Source organism: Pelodiscus sinensis, chromosome Z, assembly GCF_052426305.1.
Source record: "Pelodiscus sinensis isolate ZL-2025 chromosome Z, ASM5242630v1, whole genome shotgun sequence".
Lineage (NCBI taxonomy): Eukaryota > Metazoa > Chordata > Testudines > Trionychidae > Pelodiscus > Pelodiscus sinensis.
The window spans coordinates 32327214-32344071 of NC_143085.1; the positions used below are offsets into that span (position 1 = coordinate 32327214).

The 16858-nt window shown below is 48.9% G+C and overlaps 1 protein-coding gene across 3 annotated transcripts in view; it reads left to right on the forward strand.

The window, feature by feature from the left end:
• CUX2 (cut like homeobox 2) overlaps positions 1–12993 on the forward strand; it is a 281972-nt gene extending 268979 nt beyond the window's left edge. For all 3 annotated transcript variants that reach the window (XM_075898702.2, XM_075898705.2, XM_075898704.2), the window contains 4 exons: positions 3955–4224; positions 5558–5746; positions 7516–7789; positions 9694–12993. In XM_075898702.2, coding sequence (XP_075754817.1) covers positions 3955–4224; positions 5558–5746; positions 7516–7789; positions 9694–10522 — 1562 coding nt within the window. In that variant the 3' untranslated portion in view covers positions 10523–12993. The remainder of the gene's footprint in view (positions 1–3954; positions 4225–5557; positions 5747–7515; positions 7790–9693) is intronic.
• Positions 12994–16858: the final 3865 nt, after the last annotated feature.

Here is a 16858-nt window from a genome sequence, read left to right on the forward strand (position 1 = left end):
GAGCCTGGGGATGTTGAGAGTGTTTGGTCCAGCTATGGTGTGAACTAACCAGTGATGTTTCTCTGATCCATTGGATTGACCCAGCTGATAAATTAATAGATGGGTCATTTCACCACTCCGACCTGTCAGTCGGTCTGATCATTGATATTTGTATCAACCAGGGAACTTTCAGCTTTAACCTGGAAACTTCAGGTACTTTTCAGCTCTCCTCTTTAACAAAACCCAGAAGGAGGAGTACACTCAGCAGGATAAAATATCTCAGTACAGTAACATTTGCATTTCCCATTCTGGTGGGTAGATCTGCTGAGCAGGAGCTTTCATTTTGCAGAGGGCTGAAAGCAATAAGGCCCTGGCCTCTTAGCACTAACCATAATACAAATGATAAATTATAGCAGACATGCCAAAATACAAGAGGTGGGTGACACTTCTCAGCTGAAACCTATTTTCATTAAAAAAAGAAGAAGATTCAGTGACGCTAAAATGTTTTGTGAATTCATGTCATTTCACCATATTGTTCATTCAGGGAGGGGAGAGGATTCCAAAAGCATCAAATTGTTTCCTTTCAGCATTTTCTAAACACAACATTTTGTTACATTTGAAATAACTTCTGGCTTCAACATTTGCTTGAATTTTAAAATTTCAGAACATTTTAAAAGGGTCAGAATTGAAAGAAAGCATTTCATTCCATTTGAAATGGAATATTTTTAATGCTTCAGTTTGTGGAATTTTTTAGTTTTTGATCTGAAACAAACACTTTTTTTTTCAAAATCTTGAAATCGCCAGTGAAGCAAAAAATCAGTTCTGTACAAAACATCCCGTCAGAGACCAGTCTCACAATATTGCTTCCCAGCTAGAAGCCAAATGTGCTATACATTGCATAAAACAGACTGAGCTTAAAAAACTTCCAAGCTAATTAAGTTAGAGCAGAGTCGTTAAGAAGAGGATCCAACAAATGTCTGAACATTTTTGGTTTATTTCTATGGATGTTTGACAGCAACCATGCACAGCTCTTTAGCAGGGTTTGAACCTGAGATCTATAGCACCACAGTAGAGACCTGAGTTGCTGGAGCTAAAAGAGGCACTCTATCAGGGAGCACTGATAGTAGGTTATTATCCTCTCTTTGGCACAGCGCTCAGGGAGGTGCAACCCACACTGTATAAGCATGCTACAGATATATACACTCATCTGACTCCTGTAAAGTTACATGCATGTATCTCCGAGCCAAATATAGCTCTCCGTGCAGAGGCAAGGCACAGGGGTCTCGGTCAAGGTGTGCTGCCTCATCTGTCTCTTAATGAAGTCAGTGGAAAAATTCCCATAGACTTCACTGGGCTTTCACCCACTAGATCAAGTGTCAACACTTATTTAAATGGAGAAAGCGAATATAGTTGTTGAGCACCATACTACATAGCCACATGGCATCCAACCTTAGCAAACCAGTGTGGGAGATTGCCAGTCAATCCGTTAGCCTGTCTTTGAGCCGTTAGTGATGCTGACACTAAGGTCCAGTCCTAACCAATTGGCGGTCCTGGGTGACCACCCGGATCACCCATAGGATTGCTAGATGATTTCAAATAAAATACCAGACCAAAAAAAAAAAAAATCTGAGGAACATTTGTCAAACAAAAAAACGGGGGGGGGGGGGGTCGGGGAGTAACCAGGGAAACCTGGAAGGATTTGGGAGATCGAGCCAAAATTCAGCCTCCCTCCTCTTTTCCCCCTCCTATGCTGCATTCAAATTGGGATGCTATATTTCCAGGTTAAAAAAGGCATGTACATTCATTCCTCCTCCCTCTCCTTCCTCCCCCCCCCCCCCCCCGCCTTCCGATACACACACACAGAGACACACACACACGCTGTCATCTTTTGGAAAGGATGCTTCATACATCTTTCCTGAGCCATTGTTCTGACATAGCCGATTCATTTCCAGCCCCCTTAATTAGTATGTTTCACAAAATAAGGTTGTTCTACAGATCCTTCAAATGTTATTTTGTCAGAAATTGGTTTTGAAAGTCATCTGGTTAAAAAAAAATCCAACAACAACAAAATCCTTTGGCTGTATGCCTAGAACAGAGAAGGCATGGGGGTGGAGGGAGGAGAATATTAATGTTGTGTTTTCTCTCCTTAATTATTTCCACTACCACAGATCTGTATATAAGTTTTTGACTTATCAGTCCCCCACTTGCAAAAAGAAGAGACAGGTGACATTTCTCCCTCCTCAGATGCTCTCCATTCTGTGCGTGTTGCAAATGACAAATCACCCCAATAAATAACGTTCTAGTTATTTTATCTCTCATTGATTTTCTTATTTTCTCCCTCTCCCCCACCAAGGTGACTGTCACATGCAAGCAGGAGAAAGAGATTCTCTGTCAACTCCTGTTTGCCCCCAGATGGTCTCAAACTCGACTGGAATTGACAGTTGTTAAGAAAGGGGGAAAGACATGGAGAGACAGCATGCCATGAAATTAGTCTGCAGCCGCATGCAAGCAGCTGTCGGATTTGTACAGAGGATTTTGTTATCAATAAACCCGTTCAAAGGGATGTTTCAAGTGCGCTTAAATGTCTTCCCGGTGATAGATCTAGGCAGAAAGACACTGGAGATCTGAGGCCAGGAGGGGATCTGAGAGAGATGTGGCAGCAGGCAGGGCAGAGCAGATACTATGTTCACTGTCAAACCCCTGAGCTCTTATTTTATATGAATTTTTTGGCTGGATGCTCACATACAGACTTTCACTGATCATGTTTCTAAGTACCACCAGGGCCAAATTAACACCATCCAGCATCCTAGGACCATGTGGGCCTCCCTCCCAGTGGTGGCCCAGCCCATGATGAGATGAGCAACATCCTTCCCATCTGTTCAGCTGTGGTGCAGCATATGGGACCAGATGGTTTCTGATCTAGCTGCAGTGGCTGCTGCTGCAAACTCTGCATGAGGCTGCCTGCAGACTCAGGCAGCTGTTGTGCATTGGTCACATTTGATCCACCTGTTCAAGCTTTTCCTCTCCGCTAGGACTGCCAGAGACAGAAAAGGGATTAGAAAGAAAGTTTGAAAGAAAGCTTAGATTCTGTTGCTTTCATAGGGCCCTGGGATGGGCCTGCTATACCCATGTACTGGGCTTTCGTCCACAAATCTGTAGGTATCTTGTGTGCCAGAATCAAAGCACAGTGTTTGCCTGGGATCTTTGGGTGATTAAGGCTCAGTCTGACCATTGTGTGTCATGTGTGGCTGACTAGGAGACAGCAGCCAAGCATAAGCCACTAGATCATGGTTGAATATCGTGGCAGCTTAAAATAAGCCAGCAGCGGGAAGTGGTGGGGGTGACTCAATAGGCTGTGTTCTTGCCGCTGAGTCAGACTGGAACCTTGCCGAGCCTAGTAAAAGGGGTTAGAGCTAAGTTAATCCAGTCCTGGCCGCCCCAGCCACTAAAATACCTGCGGCACCTTTTGTAAGTGTCACAATGTCAACTCTGCTGCCCCAGCCAATTTCACCGGATGCCATAGAATCATAGAACACTAGAACTGGAAGGGACCTCGAGAGGAAGGGACCTCACGGCAGAATGTCCTTTTATCCTAACTTCTAAAACACCGCCAGCACCCCACTGTTTGAAATGGAGCTGATATTTTCTTCTCGTTGCTGATTCAGACTGTTGCTGGGTGCTGTGAAATAGTTGCTGTGATCTGCCCTAGAAGTGGCTGCAGTGATAGGTGAAATGATCCCTGGGTATAGCTTACCTGGGAGCCTTCAGGATGAAAGATGCTCTGGGATATTGTCAGGGTTAGGTTTAAAGGCTCATTCAGAAGTCTCTGTCTTACACAGGGCTGAGTAGCAGCCAGCAAACAAACCAAACTGACCAAGATAAATTTAAACCCCCCCGGGCAAACCCTACAGCTACGAAGAAACGGGATTGTGTGAGCTGCAACAATAACCTTTCTCTCTCCCCGGTGTTTGACAGCCAGCCCTGGGGAGACCCAGTCTTCCCCCTCCGCTCCACCCAGCCCGCTGGAGCAAGACAAAAGCCCCCCTGAGCCTCTCATGATAACTCTGGAGAGCAGCAAAGAAAATCAGCAACCGGAGAGCAGGTCGACTTCATCACTGAGTGGCAAGACATGTCCCAACAACCAAGCCCCTGTGGGCATCCAGGAAATTGTCGCCATGTCGCCCGAGCTTGACACGTACTCCATCACCAAGAAGGTCAAAGAGGTGTTAACGGACAACAATCTAGGTGCTGATTTCCAGATGCCTCTTGGCTGGTCGTGACTTCTGCAGCAGCATGTGCTTAGCTGCAGAGAAGGGCTAGTCCAGGGAAGGGGGGGCTCTGGGGTGTCAGTCCAGCCTATATCGGAGATGGATCAGGTATATGATTTGGACATGGACACAGGTCCTGGGGCAGAGGGTTTCCAGTGTTGTGCATTGATCTTGATTTCTTGACAGGTGTCTGTCTAAGGCCAGGGTGGGGATCTGGCCCCCAGTTTGCCTGAATCTGGCCCCTCAAGGCTTGGAGCTCCCCCCCAAAATTGAGAGGCCAGCATTGGTGCTCCAACCCTGTCACTCTCCCACCTTCTGCCTGCTGCTGCACCCCCACTCTGCTTCAGCACCCTACCTCCCACCCCCACCCTGCTCATGCACCCTAACACCCTCCCAGAACCACCAGCCCCTGCACCCCAAGCCTGCTTCCTGGAAGCCCCTCCCACACCCTGAACCTCTCATTTTTGGCCGCACCTCAGAGTCTAGGGGGCCCACAAAAATGCACTAGCCTGGGCCCCCCAGGCTCTGGTGTGTATGGGGAATGTGGGGAGTGTCTTTCTCCTTCTCCATCTGGGGCCACGTCAGTGAGGGGGTTTTGTATTTTGGAGTTTTTTGCATCTCACTTCTGTGCAGTCACCGACTGATTTTTCTGTGGGTCAGCAGCCCCCAAACCCAAGAAAGGTTCCCACCCCTGCTCTAAAGGTAGGTCTACACTCCAGCTGGAGGCTAATTCTATGAGGAATGAGACCAGGCCTAACACTGCTTGCACCCTGAGCACGTGTCTTTGGTCGCTCAGGTGGGATCGCGCTTGGACAGCCAGCCCCTCCCACCCTTCGTGCAGCTGCAGTAACTTTGGTAACTAGCATATGGGCTTGAGGACAGCTAGCCTGGGTCTGTTGGCTCATGCTGGGAATTACACCTCCAGCTCCAGCGTAGACCTCCTGTCTATGTCAGACGCTGAGCGAGGCCAGGCTGATGGGCAGGACACCCCAGCTGCTAGTAGCATGGAAACTGAGCAAGGCTGGCAACCAGACGATTCAGCTGCCTGCACAGCACAATATTCTGTCATGAGTGCATCAGCTTTGGGGCAAACAGCAGACGAGCCGAATTCCCCACTGGGGTGGGACATGCCCCTGCTCTCCTGAAATCAGTGGGAACTTTGCCATTGGCTCGAATAACCTGGGACAGCTTCATTGCGGGCAGTGGTGTACCAGCTGGGGTAAGGGTCTGTGCTGAGCTACAACCCCAGCTGCTTCCTAGGTTCCTGCCGCCACATCTCTTTTAATCCCTCTCTGCTTCTTCTCTGCCAGGCCAGCGTCTCTTTGGGGAGAGCATCCTGGGCCTGACACAGGGCTCGGTGTCTGACCTCCTCTCCAGGCCCAAGCCCTGGCACAAGCTGAGCCTGAAGGGCCGGGAGCCCTTTGTCCGCATGCAGCTCTGGCTTAATGACCCACACAACGTGGACAAGCTCCGTGACATGAAGAAACTGGAGAAGAAAGGTGAGTGTCAGCGTCCCCGAGCTCACCCAGGGCACAGAGCCAGGGCTGGATTCTGACTTCAGTGCAAATCCAGAGTCATTTCTTGGACATGCTGGACTGATACTGCTGTGCACCAGCTTCAGCCTGGTGGGTGTAGCTAGTTGGTGGCAAATCCTTGTCAGTGAGGTGCGGTCTGATTCTGCTGTCGCCCTGGTGTAAATCAGGAGTCATCGTACTGAAATCAGTGGAGTTACCTTGGTGAGAACCTGGGGGAAGGCAGATTGGAATTGGGCTTGCACCCGCTGCTGCTCAGTGTCTACAGTTCAAACAGGCGGGATCACAGCCAGCGAATAACCTGGATTTGTGCGTTTGCCCATTGCAAGCTGGTGACTTACAAAGGACCATGCTCTGGAGCTAAAGAGCAATCCAGGCAGTGACTGAATGGTGGCAAGCGGCCAACTGCTCCAGTCTGGGCACTCAAATAGGGCCAAACTCAGTGTGCATGACCAGATGGTCTCCCCATGGTGCAATGCGCTGGTTGATGGTCTTCTCCACCCTAGGGGTGGCTGCATTTTGCCAGGGCAGGATGTAGTGGAGGGCGCTGTGCTCTGACAGCCTCCAGGGCAGGGCAGGCAAGTGCCCTACATCAGAGAGGTGTCACTAGGAACTATTGACTGGAGCTCTCTAGTCGCTGAAGCTTGCTCTGGCCTTCTCAGGGTGTGTTACTGGGGCATGTCACAGGGAACATGGGATGCTGGGATTGCATCCGATGCTGGGATTGCAAGCTGCAAATGCTCAGGTCAGAGAGGAGTTGGGGCAGGTGAGCACTCCTGGTAGAGTGGACGTAGGCTTGGATCATGTCTGCTCACTGTCCCCTATCACCACATCCAGATCCTTGCCAGCAGGAAGCTGGTTCTAAGGGTGAATCCCGTCCCCAGAGCAACCCAAGATTCACACTCTAGTCTCCAGAGGGGGAAGCCAGATGCTTGCAAGTCAGAGTGGCCAGTGCAGGGATAGGCAATAATTTTTGCACGAGGGGTCACTTCACAAATTTTAATAGTGGTCATGGGCCAGCTCCAGGCTCTCCCGGAAAAGGCAGGATCTCCAATGGAAAGGGGCGGAGCCACAGGTGGAAGGAGCAGTTCCCTCTAGGTGCCATGTACCCCTGGCAGGGGAAGGGGACTCCACATCCTTCCCTACCCTCTGGCCAGTCGGGGTCTGGGGGCAGGGATTGTGAAAAGTCTCTTGCACACCACCTCCACTCTGCCAAAGGCTCGCGGCACCTAGAGGGAACCACCAGCCACGTTGTACAGTGATCGGCTTCGCGCACTCCCCCGCCCCCGGGTCTCAATTGACCTGGGGCCAGGGAAGCAGTAGGGCAGGCCATGGGTCACATCAAATGGCTTGCTGGGTAAAATCTAGCCTGCGTTGTGTATCCTGCCCTCCTGAGTGCGCTTTGCAGAATGGACTGTGCAGAGTGTAGTTTCCAGCCATGCAGCCTCAGAGGTTTGGGTTGACTGGCTTAATGGCTGTGGCCCATGTTCCCTGTGAGCTGGGCGCTTGGGCAGCCGCACAGCAGAGATTCCAATGCCGCCCAGCTGATTAGCAGAGTGTTCACACCCAAAAACCGGTGTCTCTTCTGGTGGTGCCCATCCATACATGCCTCGGTGCACAGAACAAAATGTATTCCACACATGGATGGAAAACGTTAGAAGGAACGGCAGAGAGGGTGAGGGGGGCTGGTAGCACAGGCCTCTCATGGCCGGGCTGCCTCTGCTCCTCTCCCTTAGCTTACCTGAAGCGTCGCTATGGGCTGATCAGTGCCAGCTCCGACAGCGAGTCTCCCAACACACACTCCGAGTGCACCAGCCCCAGCCTCCAGGCCCAGGACCTCGGCCTGCTCCAGGTGAAGAAGCCCCGGGTGGTGCTTGCTCCAGAGGAGAAGGAGGCCCTGAAGAAGGCCTACCAGCTGGAGCCATACCCTTCCCAACAGACCATCGAGCTGCTCTCCTTCCAGCTGAACCTCAAGACAAACACGGTCATCAACTGGTTCCACAACTACCGGTACAGCGGGTGGGGAGGGGCCGTCTACATCTCAGCAGAGCAGGGTGGGGATCTCAGGAAGCACTGAGCTTGGCAGGTCCCTCCTCTGTTTTCAGTGGCAAGACATTGGCAGCAGCTCCCCTCAGGGACAGCAGCAGAGGAGGGGACACCAGAGGAAGGTCTGAGGGTTGCTGATCATAGACATAAACCAGGTTCTTTCAAGCAATGCCTGGCCCTGGCCATTCCTGGCTGGGGCATGAGTGGGCAGCGGTTCCATGTGTCAGGTGGCAATGAGCAAAACCCCACTGACACGGACCCCACAAACTTGAGCAAGGTGTCAGCGTGCAGGGCACAGCAGGTCCTGGACATCCCAGCCAAGCGGGACCCCTCAGCAGCAGGACCTAGGCTCTCACTGATAACACCTTTGTGATGTGCCCACAACTGCAGGGGTAGTTCCTGTGCCGGCAGCCAGGCCAGCCCAGCCCAGAGAGACGTTTGCCAAAGCAGCTCTCAAGAGAGGAGCAAGCAGCCCATGTCCAAAATGGGGTGTTGATTCTGAAACCGAATGATGGCACATTTGGTGTCAGCATTGATAGCTAGTGCTGCTCACTTCCCGAGAGCCCCGTCACTGGCTAATGTGCAAACCCACCACTGCTGTTGCAGAACTGAATGAAGCAGGGCTTGTGCACTGTGTGGGTTCAAGTGCTGCAACTGGCCCTGTCCAGTGTATAAGCCAGCAGACAAAGGCAGTCAGGAGTCCAGAATGCAGCATCACTCCATTTCCAAAGAGCTGCTGTCCTACATCCACCAGTCTCAATTCTTCCTCTGTGACTAGCATGGGCCTCCAATCCCACAGCTGCATAGTAAAGGCTAGAACCAGACCCCTGGCTCCTCCTGCCAATCTCCAGGTGCCTCAGGAATCACCCCTTTGGCGCCTCTAACTGATGGCTTTCCCAGGTAGAGGCGTGCATGCGGGGGTGAGGGGCTAGGGGTGATTCAGTGGAGACATTACACTTGAGCAAGGTGCAGACAGACGCAATGCATCTTCAAAAGGATCAGCTTGAGTTTCTCTTGCCCCAAATCCCAAGGGCTGGGCTTCGCACAAGTTTTGTACCATGCTACCAAAATCTGTTTGAAACCCCAGTATAGCTAAAGCAATTCTGTCCCCTAGAGCGGATGGTTTTGCTAGTACAACGGGGCTTATATCTGACCCTGGACAGTGCATTTAGCCATGCGCTGCTTTATCTCCCCCAAGGTTGTATGAGGGTGATGCTAGGGTTTTAGCTGAAGAATGCTCTTGTTGCTCCCCTCACCCCCATGAAACTGTTGGTGAAAATTTGTCAAAAAGTTTCTGGGTTTTGCAACATTTTCCACATGGTTTTTCCCCCTCAAAATCACTATTGAAGTGTTTCATGTAGATGTCAGCCAATGAACCAACTGGTCAGATAAAAACTCACATGGAAGCTAATTGCAGCTTGTGGGGGGGAGAGTCCCGCTGGAAGTCTGTGAGATGGAAACAAGTAGGAGAGTTTGCACAAATGTTGACGGATCATTTCCCATTCAGCCTACTCTAATCTTGACTGCCCCGTACACTAGAAAGGCTACAATGGCACAGCTCCCATGCTGTGGTGCAGACAGTGAGGGGAGGGGTTCTTCCGTCACAGTAAATTCACCTCCCCGAGAGGCAGTAGCTAGGCTGACAGAAGAATTCTTCCCTTGCCATATCTCTGTCAACACTGGGGCTTAGATCGGCTTTACACCTCTCATTCCCCTGAGAGATGTAGCTCAGTCCGCCTGACTTTCTACCTGGGCCCTTGGCAAGGAGAAGGGATTAGAGGGGACCCTCTGCCCGCTTTGAGGGACTTGGCTGGAGCATTCATGGTGCTCGGTGCTGCTCTTTCAGTCCTGTTGTGCTTATGTTGCAGGTCCCGGATGCGCCGGGAAATGCTGGTGGAAGGGGCCCAAGACAATGACACAGACCTGGAGCCAAGCGGCTGTGGGGGTGTGCCACCTGGCAGCAGTTCTCACCAAGTCCCCAACCCACTCAGTCCTGATTCGGAGGGGGAGGACAGGAAGCCTGAGGTCAGGGATGTGAAGCACAGAGCACCGAGCGAGGCCCTGATCAGAGTCAAGCAGGAGCAGATGGAGGCAGGAGAGAAGGGTGACGGTTACAACCACCAGGACTCGTGCAGCCTGGAGGGGGAGACGGAGCCTATGGCGGCCTCCATCCCGCATCCCCGACTTCTCAAAGAAGAACAGGTTGATGCCACCTGTGCGGAGGCTGCTCAAGATGCCCCTCAAAGCACTGCCGGTCTCACCAGGAGCAGCACTTTGTACACCAAAGTGCACACAGCTGGGACCCCTGACTGCTCTGCTCTACATCCACCCCAGGAATCGGAAGGCCGAGAGCGGCTGCAGCCTGACCCCATTAGCTTTAAATCTGCCTCGGAGTCCTCCCGCTGCAGCCTAGAGGTCTCTCTGAACTCGCCCTCGGCTGCCTCTTCTCCAGGCCTCATGATGTCCGTCTCTCCAGTCCCATCCTCCTCTGCTCCCATCTCTCCGTCGCTGCCAAACACCATCTCTGCCAAGGCTCAGAATTCAGTCCCTGCCACAGATACAGGCTCTTTACAGCAGAATGTCAAGCTGAATTCAAACATCCAGCGAAGGCACGAGAAAATGGCCAACCTCAACAACATCATCCACCGGCTAGAAAAGGCAGCCAATAGGGAAGAATCCCTGGAGTGGGAATTCTGAACAGCTGGGCAGCAAGCTTCTGATTGGTTTTGTTGGTAACAATTATAAACTCTCTGGAACACACTGATGGAATATGTTGCCCTACTGGAGTATATGTATAAATATATATATTTTGTTAATATCATCACATGCTAAGGACAAAAGAAAAACCTATTTGGTTAATAAGAAAGGGAAGGAAAAACAGCACATTGCTTCTGATTCGTCACACCTTATGAAAGGGAACAAAAATAAATAAAACCTGATATTTGTTTTAAATGTGAAAAACTGGGAACGCTTTTAGAAAAAAAATATTTATAGACCTCTTTTAGATATTTTAATAAAAGGAAACTTTGGAATTTATTAACAGCTTAAGCTGCTTTGATATTAAAAATAGCTATAAAATCAAGATGATGTAGCAGTTGTGTCATTAAATGTACACTGAAGTCTTGTAGTTTGCCACTGGAAGAGATTAAAAAAAAAGACTTACTGATCAAAGCCATCGAGAAGCACTATAAGACTGACCAAATTTAATAAACTTTTGAATAGCGATTTTTCCACATTTGTCTGTAAGACACTGCGTTGCTACTCTCCATTCCAGAGACTGTGGGATAGTCCATGAAGACTCTAAATTGAAAACTTTGATGCCATCAAGTATGTATTTAGTTCTGGTGGTATGTTTTGAATCCTTTGTAAACTGTGCAGTTGTATATGTTGTAGAAAATGTCTGCAATAGCCTTCCTGAACAAGATGTAGCATGGTACATAACCAATTCCTTCCACTTCCTCTAGTTAGTAATCCATGACAAACTGAAATGAACAAAACGATTTTAGCTTTTAGCAGCAAAGCTTTCCGTCCGTTTGAAAAACAAAAAATGAAATAACCCATGTCTCTGATTTTGGGGGGAAAAGGAAAAGGTCCACAGGTGCAAAATGCCTTTGATGTATCTGGGTTGATGGTAACACATGTTAATGACGATCATGACATCACAATGTTGTCTTTATGCATGACCATCACCTCTTTTGGTCAGCCGGCGGGACACCTGAACTCTGAGCTGTCAGTGCCAGTGCTTGGGGACAAGCACTCAAAAAATATAAACCACTGGCTCACATATGAAATCTGAATTTTTGTTTACCTTAGTCCATGCCAGCTTTTGAGGCAGAAGTGCTCTTTGGTTGCTAGATTCTGGGCTCTGGAAAGAGTGCTGAGCCTCCTGCCTCCTGGTTTGAATCCATCAACAATAAATGGCTTTCTTGAAATGTTGTGGCTCCTGCATGTCAAATAGGCCCTCAACTGCTCCCTACAGAAGTGCTTGGTTGAAGTTACAGCCAAACGCCTCTCCCCCTGCCCCGCTGAATGAAGGGTCTAAGCTCTTCACAGTAGAAAGGCACTTAGGGGTGCTTGCTTCCATCCTATCCCCACTTTACAGTGGGCACCATTGCAACAAATTTCCTTCTGGTACTCACTGTCTCTTCCTGTGCATACACAGGCTGTCTTTGGTACAGGTTGAACCTCTCTAGTTCAGCACTTTCTGGTCTAGCAATATCCATAGTCCAAGATGATTTTAGTTAGCCATATCAAGGATGTTGCCAAGTTTCCTGCAGTCCCATAAAGTTCGTTTACAACCATCAGTCCTGGGTCTCCGTGTCATGTGCTATTTACCTCTAATTTACCCTTAAATGTCTCCTAAGAGCCTAATAAGCAGTGGAAGTGTTGGTAATGCTACTGCACGATATTGACCTCTTGTGTCTGGCAAATTCTCTGATCCCAAGGTCCCAAGAGTGACAGACTAGAGAGGTTCAACCTGTAATAGATTCAGCAAAGTCCTCGAAAGCACATGCTCTACCTTCAGCATGGCATAAGTATGCCCATGAAGTTACATGTTTGTGTTTTGCTGAACTGGGGCCTGCAGTTCTGATGCAGAGCTCATGGGAAGACTATAGGACTCATTCCACTGATTTCTGGGGGCTTTGGATCAGGCTTTCATTACAGAAATGTCCCGGCTTAGTTGTCAGCCATCGGCTAAGGCATTTTAGCAGCATCAGTTTCACGTGTGTATCTGTGCTGTTGAATAGCCCCTTTGATGCATTTTTCCTCGTCTTCACAGCTAAAGACTGTTGAACAGACAGATCTAGCCTAATCCATGCCAATGAGCAAGACTTGGCTAACACAATGCCTTGAAAAGAAGAGTGGTTTCAATTAATTGTGTTGGTTTGTGCTGTGCTGGGCATGGGGTTTTAAGGGCCAGAAAGCAGCATGCAAAGACCTGCCCATTCCCTCCCTCCACAGATGCAGCCAGTTAAAAATCTCTACAGCAAATGGCAACTGAAGTGTCTTGAGCACACGTGTGTCAGGCACGGAGGTGATGCATGGATATGTTTTTGTCAGAATAGAAGGTATTTTTATACCTCAGTGGTAGGTATTGCCCAACTTTAAAAGCAAATCCATTATGGCAAGGATCCCATCTGCCATAGGTTAGCAACCAGAGTCCCTTGTCTGAACACGTGGGAGCTTGTCTAATGTAACAATTTGTACCATAGAAGGTCGAGGCATACACATTGACTACTATTCTTCTTAGTGTGCTAGTTGTTAGCTTTAGTGGAACGGGATTTGATTAAGCACTTAGTCTAGTCTTCTGAACACAGAAATCCTGTTGTACTAAAAGCTAGTGGGACATGTTGATCACTTTTTGTTAAGGCTCATGTACTGTACTTAACAAGTTTCTATGAGATTGATGAACTTTGTTAAAAATTTTAAAAGGGACAAGTTCTGTAAAGAGCCACTAAATGCAGAAGTTGTATAATAACTTTGGTGCTTTGGTCTGTTTTGTTCTGCGTGGTTTCCTAATTAAGCCCTTTCCTCCTTCCATTCATCTCCCTGCTTTCTGAACCTCCAAGGAGTTAGGTCTTGATGACACCGAATACACCATTGATACATGATGTGTCATGTCTTGGGCCCAGCATCCTTCCCCCCCTCCCCCCCTCCATTGCAGCCAGTGAGAGCTTTGCCTTTCCATTCAGGAGCATTGGGGCATGTCTGTTTAACCTGCCCTATCCTTTGTAACTATCGCCTGCTTCTCCACATGCCCAGGTGAGTCTGAGCAGGAAGCTGCACTGTCATCCTGTGGCTAGGGCACTCGCCCAGAAGTCAAAGGACTAGAGGGGAAATACTGGCTCTAGTGAAATGAATGGCAAAACTCCCACTAGCTTCACTGAACCAAGATTTCTCCTCTTGACTCTGCCACCGATTCACTGACACACCTTGGGCAAGTGACTTCCTCTCTCTGTGCCTCTGTTTCCCCAGTCTGATGCTCTCCTCCTTTGCTCTCACATGCTTTTGCTAAACATTACTAGTGACTGTTGCTGAGTGTGAATTTGCCAGCACGCAGCTTGGCAGACAGAAAGCATTTTGGACGAAAGCAGATTAAATAAACATTGCAGAGTTTAAGTTTTGCACTAGCCTGGAAGCCAGCAGCCACCAGAATGTCCTCCTGGAGATGGAGCGCAAACAGGTTCTTTCTCCAGCCTCCTCTGGGCTTGCTCTCTCCCTGTTTATCACCTTATTAGTCCAGTGCCTAGAAGCTGGGACTCTTCTCTGCACAGTAGAAGGGGCAGCTCTGACAGTGGTTGTCTACACTGCAAATGAAGGTGTGAACAGGGTGGCTGGGCAGATCCATGCTAGCTTTGATCTAGGGAGCCCAGCTATGGCTGGCGGTGAAGGCATGGTGTCATGGACTAGCAAGTCAAGTATGTACTCAGGCTGCCCATACTTGGGGAGCTAGTGTGTGTGTGTGTGCTAGCCAGATAAATCAAGCATAGGTGTGCCTAGCCATGCTACAGTCATCCCTGCTGTTGTACAGTCAACGTCTTGTACAATCAACTCTGCTATTTCTGATGTGTGGTCCTCCCTTAGGGCTGTGCTAAGAACAGCTGACAAACCCCGCACTCCAAACAGCCCTGGGTCCGGAGCAGAGTTCAAAATTCAGCAGTGGAGCTGGGTTTGAATTCTGCAAACAGCTCCTCCCTGATCCTGACACAAACCAAACCCAGAATCCATCTTGTAAGTCATTTTGAGCCCCCAGTGTCTGTCTTCAAGCAATTCACATTGCACTTCCACCTGCAAGTAGGTCAGTGGGGTGTTAAACTTGCCTCCATTCAAGCGAGTCTGCTTTCAGTTTCGACTCACACTTTGCCTGGATTAGCAAGCGCCTATTTTCATTGCAGACTCTTTGTTTCTTTAAGGAGGTGGCTGACCTTACACAGATCCATATCACTCTACGGTTTTGTAGCTTCTGACAGGAGACAGGGTTTTGCCATTGATGAATTAATAAATCCATATGTTGCGGAGCTGTTGAAATGAATGGGGAGGATTTAGTTTTAATGAATAGCTGCAACTTCTCAAGGAAGCACAGCCTGCTTCCATGGCAACTATTTTTCTCCCTTTATGGACAATTGAATGTGTAATGAAATTAACCCTCTGGATGCTGGGGAAGGGAGGCATTTTCCCCACACCTCTGGAATGGTGTTAGACAGATCTGAATTGGCTTTTCTGAAGGACTTCTTTTTAAAATAGCATTTTATCTAGCAAAGCAGGATACATATTGAAAGGCTTGTAAGGTGGATCAGATGTTTAGCTGGCAGTCAAGAGACCTGGGGTCTGTTACTGGTGGAGCTGGATGTGGACCCTGACTTGCCTGATTCCAGCTCTGAGGCTCAGGGTCCCTCCTCCAGCATTGGCAAGCCTGTGCTGGTACTCCAGTCCCCCTGCTTCTCACTTTGTGTGTGGCTCCCTGATTGATTTTTCTGTGAGTCAGTGGCTCCCCACCCCTGCCCTAAACTATATCAAGTTTAAGAAGCCCCATGGCATTACCAAAAAAAACCCCTATATTATTCTAACAGAAAGGACAATGAAAATAGAACTAAAAAAGTTTTATATTTGCATGTATTTAATAATATTTTATTTTATTAAAATAAAAAACGCAGAGAGGCAGTCTTGCAAATACTGATCTGCTAGGCTCAGAGCTAGGTATCAGCCTGCACTTACCAAGGAGAAGGGGCAATGACGTCAACCATATCAGAACCCAGAGCTTTGCTCCAAAACACTGAGATCCAGACTGAAACACTACGGCTATAAAAACCCAGAGCAAAACCCTGGGTACATCAGAGTTTTGAATCAGAGGGCTTTGCTGGTTGGAGCCAGCTCAACACTAAATGCAGAGAAGTTTTCCTGTAACAACTGCTCATTCTCACTAATCTAGATATAACTCCTCAGCCAGCTGGAGCCAAGTTCAATATCATGTGTTTCCTGTCTGTTGATATAAGACGGAACCCACTTTAGATCCCACCCACTGGCCTGGGAGATTCACACACCACTCTGGGGTGCCTGTGAGAGACAATGTTTCCCCATGCCCACGCACAGCGCCTGAGTGTAGAAAAGAAATGTTTATTAAAAGGAGGAAGTAACTCAGTGTTAATTTGGGCAACCACTCCAAACAGGGTTCATAAACAGAAACCATGAGTAAATGGGTTGGATAGTGTCCTTTTCCTCTCAGGTTCTTAAATCCAGCAGCCCAAAAGTCCCTTTCACATGTCCAACCTTAATCTGCACCCCACTTGCAGTTGCTCTCCTTGGTCAGCGCTGATCCAAACTTCAGAGGCATCTGCAGAGTTCACCTCCCACCTGTGGGTGAGGGGCAGGTAAAGAGGCATCTTACTTGCTCTGCTTCTTGAGCACTCACACCTTAACCCATGCTCCCAGCTGCTGGTTCCCTGCTTGTCACTCCCACTGGTTGCTCCTGCCAGCCTCCTGCTCACTGTTCCTCTTGTGCCTTTCCACCAGTCATCCTGCTGGCAGCTCACCATGCCTCTCCAGCTCACCAGCCACTCTCCATCACCTGCTGCCAGTCTGCTTCCTCTTTCATAACCCACTCTTCCTCTTCTATTGCTAGGGATGCACCTGCAGTAGAGACCAGAGGAATTTCATTAAGGCACGAAGAGGCTGGCTGGTGCAGAAATGATTTTGAGACATGGGCCAGGCCAAGCCCCATGTTCTGAGCTGGACAGTTCAATATTATCATAGAATCCTAGGGCTGAAAGAGACCTCATCAGGTCATCAAGTCCAGTCTCCTGCCCAAAGCAGGACCAACCCCAACTAAATCATCCCAGCCAGGGCTTTGTCAAGCAAGTCTTAAAAACCTCTAGGGATGGAGATTCCACCACCTCCCTAGGTAACCCATTCTAGTGCTTCCCCATCCTCCTCATGAAATATTTTTTTCTAATGTCCAACCTAGACCTCTCCCACTGTAACTTGAGACCATTGCTCCTTGTTCTGCCATCCATCACTACTGAGAACAGCCTCTCT